The sequence below is a fragment of the Mobula birostris genome, chromosome 12 (assembly GCF_030028105.1).
Source record: "Mobula birostris isolate sMobBir1 chromosome 12, sMobBir1.hap1, whole genome shotgun sequence".
In the NCBI taxonomy this organism is placed as follows: Eukaryota; Metazoa; Chordata; class Chondrichthyes; order Myliobatiformes; family Myliobatidae; genus Mobula; species Mobula birostris.
In genome coordinates this window covers 114,484,120-114,492,404 of record NC_092381.1, presented here as the reverse complement: position 1 = coordinate 114,492,404, position 8,285 = coordinate 114,484,120, and the positions used below count along the sequence as shown (strand labels likewise).

Here is an 8,285-nt window from a genome sequence, read left to right as displayed (position 1 = left end):
GCCTATTCTCATAATGCATACTCTCCAATCCCGGCAACATCCTTGTAAATTTCCTCTGCGCTCTCTCTATAGTATCCCATCTCCTCTGCACTCTGTCTATAGTTATTCATAGTAAGAATAAGGAGGTGATAGACAGGAGCTACAGGGAGGTAGCCACCCCTAAGCTGCAGGGGGCAGGAAGCTGGATGACTGTCAGGCGAGGGAGAGGATATAGGCAGCTAGTGCAGAGTACTCCTGTGGTCGTCCTTCTCAATAATATTGGTGGGGGAAGGCCTACTGGGGAGAATTGGCAGTGAACAGGTCTCTGCACTGAATCTGGCTCTGTGGCTCAGAAAGACAGGTGGGGGGGGGGGGGAGGGCGATGGGAAAGAGGACTGCTATAGGGATTCCACAGTTAGAGGAGCAGATAGCAGATACCATGGACATGGAAGAGACACCCAGATAGTATGTTGCCTTCCAGGTGCCAAGGTCAGGGATGTCACAGATCGGGTCCTCGGCACTCTGAAGGGGGATGGACAGCTGGAAGTCGTGGTATATACTGACACCAGTGACATTGGTAGGAAAAGGGAAGAGGTCCTGAAGAGAGAATATAGGGAGTTAGGCAGAAAAATGAAAAGCAGGACCTCCAGGTTAGTAATCTCTAGATTGCTGCCTGTGCCACCTGCCACTGAGGGCAAGGATAGGATAATTTGACATATGAATGTGTGGCTGAAGAATTGGTGCAAGGGGCAGGGTTTTAGATTTCTGGATCATTGGGATCTCTTCTGGGGAAGGTATAACCTCTACAAAGGGACGGGTTACACCTGAACCCAAAGGCGATCAATATCCTTTTGCGCAAGCTTGCTAGTGCTGTTGGGGATGGTTTAACTTTGCAGGGGCAAGGGAACCAAAATGATAGGGTTGAGGATAGGGCAGTAAGTATTCAAATCAATGCAGTGTACATTGAGACTGTGAGGAAGGATAGGCAGATGACAGGACAAAATTGCAGTCAGTGGGAATGAATAGAGGACTAAAGGTGTTACATTTGAATGTACGCTGTATACTGAATAAGGTGGATAAGGTTGTAGTGCAGTTTGATTGGCAGGTACGACGTTGTGGGCATCTCTGAGTCATAGCTGGAAGAAGATCATAGTTGGGAGCTTAACATCCAAGGATACACATTGTATTGAAAGGACAGACAGATAGGCAGAGGGATTAGGGCAGCTCTATTGGGAAAAAATGAAATCAAATCCTTAGAAAGAGGTGACACAGGATGTAGGTACTATAAAAACCTGCAAGGGTAAAAAGACCCTGATGGGAGTTATATACAGACCTCCAAACAGCAGCAAAGATGTGCAAACCAGTTACAATGGGAGTTAGAAAAGGCTTGCCAAAAGGGCAATGTAACAATTGTCATGGTGGATTTCAATATGCAGGTAGATTGGGGAAAATCAGGTTAGTGCTGGATCCCAAGAGAGGGAATTTGTAAAATGCCTACAAGATGGCTTTTTAGAGCAGCTTGTGGTTGAGCTCACTAGGAGAAAGGCTATTCGGAAGAACCATCCCAGGAATGAAAGGATTAACATACGAGGAATGTTTGATGGCTTTGGGCTTGTACTCGCTGAAAGAATGAGGGGTAGGTATCTTATTGAAACATATTGAATATTGAAAGGTCTAGATAGAGTGGATGTAGAGAGAATGTTCCCTATAGTGGGGAGGTTTTGGACCAGAAGACACATCCTCACAACTGTCCATTTAGAACAGAGATAAGAAGAAAAATTCTTTAGCCAGCGAGTGGCAAATGCGTGGAATCCATTGCCACAGACAGCTGTTGAGGGCAAGTCATTGGGTATATTTAAGATAGAGGTTGACGGGGTCTTGAATAATCATAATGTCAAAGGTTAATGGGAAAAAAGCAGGAGAATGGGGTTGAGAGGGTTAATAAATCAGTCATTATGAAATGGCAGAGCAGACTCAATGGGTCAAAAGGTCTAATTCTGTTCCTAGATCTTCTGGTCAACCAGGCCATGCCATCTTCTCAAAGCTACCATCAGGCATGAGGTACAGAAGCCTGAAGTCCCACACCACCAGGTTCAAAACCAGCTACTTCCCCTCAACCAAGTTATTGAACAGACCTACACAACCCTAATCACTAGAATTTAGCAACACCATGACCATTGTGCTAATATGGACTTTTGTGTTCTAATTGTGTTTGATTGGACAGCGGCACAGACGCAGTGGGAGCTTTCCCATACAGGTCTGGAGTGGAGTTTGAAAAAGCAGCCAGTTTTTAGCGGGAATCTTTGATTGGATAGCGGCGTAGCCACTGTAGACGCGTTCCCGCGAAGTTCCGGAGCAGAGCTTGTAAAATCCAATCTCCATAACAAAGGGATACCATCTAGTGGAGCAGTCATCGTCAGAGTGGCCTGAGTCAGAATGGTAAGGCTTTGTCTCAACAGGCAGAGGCGAGGTAAGTAGGGAAGTTTATTTCTCATTTAACTCTTGAAAGAATAGAAGGTATGTCTGCAGAGCCAGTGTTCTGTTCTGGGTGTCAGATGTGGAATTTCCAGGAGACTCCCAGCTTCCCCGATTGCCACATCTGCACCAGGTGCATCGAGGTGCAGTTCTTTAGAGACCCTGTTAGGGAACTACAGCTCAATGACCTTTGGTTTGTTAGGGAAAGTGAGGAGGTGATAGACAGGAGCTACAGGGAGATAACCACTCCAAGACTGCAGGAGACAGATAAATGGGTGACTGTCAAGAGAGGGAAGGGAAAATGTCAGATAGTGGAGCACACCCCCGTGGCTGTCCCCCTCAACAATAAGTACTCCATTTTGAGTACTGTTGTGGGGAAGCAACAGTAGCCGTGTGCTGTGATGGAAATGAGACAGATTCTTTGGGTCTCAAAGCAAGGATTCTGGACACATAGTTTTAACAATAAGGAGTTTATTTACAAGGGGAGAAGAGCTTGGAGAACAACACAAGCGGCTACAATATTCGCACAAACGCGTTTAGAATAGACGAGCGTGGGAGAAGTCGGGTCAGCAGTACAATACACGGGAAAACAGTGTGGGGACAGAGTACAGGTACATATATAAGCAAGGGAAAAGTAACTATGATTCCTGCCTTCCTTGACTATGGGCAGGCACTGCTCTCTGCTACAGGGACAACAATAGCGCTCCCAAAACCCTATTCAATGCACAGCTCACCACGTGTCTCCAGCGCTGTTCAGCAGTCTTCAGCCTGGAGTGAGGCAGGGTGGTCCCTCGAGGATGGCAAAAAAGAGCGCGAGCCAGCACATGTAGCAATGTTTATAGGTCAGGGGGCCGGAGGGTCCAGCCCAAGTGATTCACCGGGGGGGGGGGCAACGGCTTGGTGCCAGACGGGTTAATCCAATTAAGGTGGCCAATGGCTGAGTGTGCATTGATTAGTTGGGAGGGGTGGAATGTTGGCTGGCATGTGGTGTGTCTTCCGAGCAGGTAGGGGGCAGTGCTGAGCCGGGACAGGCACAGCTCTCTGGATACACTGAGTCTGGCCCTGTGGCTCAGAAGGGTAGAGAACGGAAGAGGATGGCAGCAGTGATAGGGGACTCTATAGTCAGGGGACAGATGGGTGAGTCTGTGGATGCGAAAAGCACACACAGATGGTACTTCGCCTCCCAGGTGCCAGGGTCCGCGATGTTTCTGCACACTTCTGCAATACCCTGCAAAGGGAGGGTGAGCAGCCAGAAATCGTGGTATATATTGGTACCAACGACACAGGTAGAAAAACGGAGGAAGTCCTGAAAACAGAATACAGGGAGTTGGGAAGGAAGTTGAAAAGCAGGACCTCCAGGGTAGTAATCTCAGAATTACTGCCTGTGCCATGTGACAGTGAGGATAGGAATAGAATGAGGTGGCAGATAAATGCGTGGCTGAAGAATTGGAGCGGGGGGCAGGGATTCAGATTTCTGGATCCTTGGGACCTCTTCTGAGGCAGGTATGACCTGTACAAAAGGGAGAAATTGCACTTGAATCTGAGGGGGACCAATATCCTTGCAAGCAGGTTTTCTAGAGCTATTGGGAGTGGTTTAAACTAATATGGCAGGAGGATAGAGCTGAGGATGAGCCAGCAGGTTTACAAGTAGATGATGGGTGTAACATGAATGTAAGGAAGAAAAAGCCAATGATTGGGTTCAAATGCAGGCAGGGCAAAGAGTTAAATTGTACCACAGAGGCAAAATTTAAAAGGGTTTAGAATATAGATCTGAAGGTACTGTATTTAAATGCACATAGTATTCGGAATAAGGTGGATAACTCCTGGCGCAGTTAGAGATTGGTCGGTATGATGTTGTGAGCGTCACTGAGTTGTAGCTGAAAGACGATCGTCGTTGGAAGTTTAATATCAAAGGATATACTTTGTATTGAAAGGACAGGCAGGAAAGCAGGTGGTGTGGCTCCGTTGGTAAGAAATGGAATTGTGTCTTTAGAAAGAGGTGACATAGGGTAAGGAGAATGTCAAATCCTTGTAGGTGGAGTTAAGAAACTGCAAGGGTAAAAAAACTATTATGCGAATTATATACAGGCCTCCAAACAGTAGCCAAGACGTGGGGCTCAGATTACAAAGGGAGCTGTAATAAGTGTAATGTCACAATTGTAATGGGGGGCCTCAATGTGTAAGGGGATTGGGAAATCAAGATTGGTGTTGGATCGCAAGAGAGGGAATTTGTTGAAAGCTTACGAGATGACTTTATAGAGCAGCTTGTGCTTGAGCCTACTCGGGGAAAGGCTATCTTAGATTGGCTGTTGTGTAATAATACAGATTTTACTAGGGAACTTAAGGTAAAGGAACCCTTAGGAGACAGTGATTATAATATGATTGAATTCATACTGTAATTTGAGAGGGAGAAGCACAAGTAAGATGTATCAGTATTGCAATAGAGTAAAGGGGATTACAGAGGCACGAGAGAGGAGCTTGCCCAGGTGGATTGGAGGGGGTGACGGCAGGGCAAAGGTGGCTGAAGTTTCTGGGAATAGTTCACAAGTCACAGGATAGGTTATGTCCCACATGCTCTCATCTTATTACTACCATCATGGTAGAGTTACAGGAACCAGAAGACACCTACTCAACATTTTAGGAACAGCTCCTTCCCCTCTGCCATCAGATTTCTCAAAGGACAATGAATCCTACCTCAGTATTCTTCCTCTCTTTCTGCACTACTTACTTAGTTCAATTTTCATATGTATTTTTAAGACCATAAGATATAGGAGCAGAATTAGGCCATTTGGCCCATCGAGTCTTATCACAGCTGATCCATTTTCCTCTCAGCCCCAATCTCCTGCCTTCTCTCCATATCCCTTCATCATCATCATCATCATCAGGTGCCGTGCCCAGTTTGAGCATTGACTGCCATGGCCCACACACTCCTGTTTAGGGGCAAGTGGATCAATTCATTGAAGGGATTGAAAGATCCCTTCAATCTTTCCGATAATTACCGTGCATTCTAACTCCTCTTTCCTAATCCCTTCATACCCTGACTGATCAAGAATCTATTATCTCTGCCTTAAATATACCCAGTGACTCAGCCTCCACACCTGCCTGTGGCAATAAATTCCACAGATTCCCCACTCTCTGATTAAAGAAATTCCTCCTCATCTCTGTTCTAAAAGGATGCCCCTCTATTCTGAGGCTGTGTCCTCTGGTCTTAGGCTCCCCCACCATAAGAAACATCCTTTCTACATACACGCTATTGAGGCCTTCCAACGTTCAATAGGTTTCATTGAGATTCCCTCCCACCTCATTCTTCCAAAGTCCAGTGGTATAGACCCAGAACCGTGGAATGCTCCTCATATGACAAGCCATTCAATTCTGGAATCATTTTCTTGAACCTCCTTTGAACCCTCTTCAATGTCAGCATATACTTTCTTAGATAAGGAGCCCAAAACTGCTCACAATATTCCAAGTGAGGCCTCACCAGTGCCTTATAAAGCCTCAACATTACATGTTCGCTTTTAAATTCTTGTCCTCTCAGCATTTGCCTTCCTTACCACTGACTCAACCAGCAAGTTAACCTTTAAGGAATCCTGTATGAAGACCTCCATGTCCCTTTGCACCTCAGATTTTTGAATTTTCTCTCCATTTAGAAATTTCTTATTGTAATTTATAGTATTTTAATGTATTGCATTGTACGCAAAACAACAAATTTCACAACATACGTCACTGATATTAAACCCGAATCTGATTCTGCACAGTCCACCTTCCACATGATACAGAAACTGATGTTCAGCTCTGGTCGTTGGTTCTGATAAAGAGTTCATAAAGTCAATTTAAACACTGCCCACTGAGGCAGGTTCATCCGTACTCAAAGTCACAGTCAGGAAGAAAGTTCTGCCAAAGAGAGTGTTCCACTGGCCACGAAACCCACAGCTCTAGATGATACGTCCCGTGCTGAGTTATCACACCTTTTCTACAACCACAGGTTCTGTCAATCGCTGCGTGTGTAGTTGCTGGACAAACTCCTCAGCATACACTTTGAACAGCGGCACTGCGTCCTAAGAAGAAAAATATCAAAAGTAAGTTGAAGATCCATAAGCACTAGAAATTCTGCAGAAGCTGGAAAACTTGAGCAACACACACACACACAATGCTGAAGGAACTCAGTAGGTCAGGCAACATCTAGACAAATCATCGTTGTAATACTGAGGCACTGGTCAGCCCACGTTTGGAGTATTGTGGGCAGTTTTGGGCCCCTTATCTAAGAAAGGATGTGCTGGCATTGAAGAGGGTCCAGAGGTTGTTCATGAAAATTATCCTGGGAATGAAAGGGTTAACATATGAATCATGTGTGATGTTCTATAGTCACCAGGAGGATGAGGGGGATCCCATTGAAATCTATCAAATATTGGAAGGCCTAGATAGAGTGGATGTGCTATAGCGGTCTTTCCGATGCAGAGGAGGCTGCACCAGATACTGTAGGCAATCCAAACAGACTCAGGCCACCTCAGTTTAAGGACTGTTTCGGGCTTTGGTCGTGATGAGGGAGGAGGTGTAGCTGCACGTGTAGCACTTGCAGGGGTAAGTACCAGGAGGGAAAGCTGTGGGGAGAGATGAGCGGGCAAGGGAATCAAGTAGAATCAGAGTGATCCCTGCAGAAAGCAGGCACAGGGATAGGAGAGGTTTAAAGGCTATGGATCAAATGCAAGGGAATGGAACTAGCTGAAGAAGACTGTATGTCACCATATACTACCCTGAGATTCATTTTCTTGCAGACATTCAGAGTAGAACAAATAGGGAGTGACATAGAGAGCGATCCCTTCAAACAGCAGAGAGTGGAGGGAAAATGCACTTAGTGGTAGGATCCTGCTGTGGATGGTGGACATGACAGAGAATAATATGCTGAGGCAGATCCAGCTGTTTTCAAATCGCAACATTTATTTAGGACAGCGGATTCTCTTTTAGTCTAGGAGAGAAAAAATGCCTTCTATAACCAAAGCACAATGATTCAACAAGTTAGCGATGTAGTTAAACATGAAGTCACACAAACAGCAATGCAACCACAGATAATAACCCACAGAATGGTTGGAATCTGGAAACTACTGCCTGAGGGGTGGGTGGAGACAGGTACTCTCACAACATTTAGGAACTCTTCACAAGGCGATGCCTCAAAAAGGCAGCATCCATCATGAACAACCCCCATCACCCAGGACGTGCCCTCCTCTCATTGCTACCATCATGGAGGAGGTACAGGAGCCTGAAGACAAACACTCAAGATTTTAGGAACAGCTCTTTCCCCTCCTCCATCCGATTTTTAAAAAATTATTGAGATACAGCATGGAATAGGCCTTTCCAGCCCTTCGAACCACACCGCCCAGCAATCCCCAGATTTAATCCTCATCTACTCACGGGACAATTTACAATGATCAATTAATCTGCCTTTGGACTGTGGGAGGAAACCCATGAGGTCACAGTGAGAACGTACAAACTCCTTACAGGCATCAGCCGGAACTGAACCGGGGTTTTTATGTTGTAAAGTGTTGTGCTGATCACTACCCTACCAAGCTGCCCCAAATTTCTGAATGGTCCGTGATCTCCTGAATACTACCTCACTATCTTTGCACTACTTACTTATTTTGTATATATTTTTTATTGTAAATTATAGCAGATTTTTTACGTATTGCACTGTGCTGCTGCTACAAAACAAATTCCACAGCATATGACATTGACACTGATTTGACTCTCAGAAGGCTATGCACTGGATTCTGGTGAATGGGATTAGGGCAGATAGATACTTGACGGTCGGCATAAATACGATGGGCTGAAGAGATGTC

General features: G+C 45.5%; 1 protein-coding gene across 2 annotated transcripts in view; it reads right to left on the bottom strand.

Annotated features, from left to right (window-relative positions):
* Positions 1-2,908: 2,908 nt before the first annotated feature.
* mrpl28 (mitochondrial ribosomal protein L28) overlaps positions 2,909-8,285 on the bottom strand; it is a 30,895-nt gene continuing 25,518 nt past the window's right edge. For both annotated transcript variants that reach the window (XM_072274533.1, XM_072274534.1), the window contains exon 6: positions 2,909-6,509. In XM_072274533.1, the coding sequence (XP_072130634.1) occupies positions 6,414-6,509 (96 nt within the window). In that variant the 3' untranslated portion in view covers positions 2,909-6,413. The remainder of the gene's footprint in view (positions 6,510-8,285) is intronic.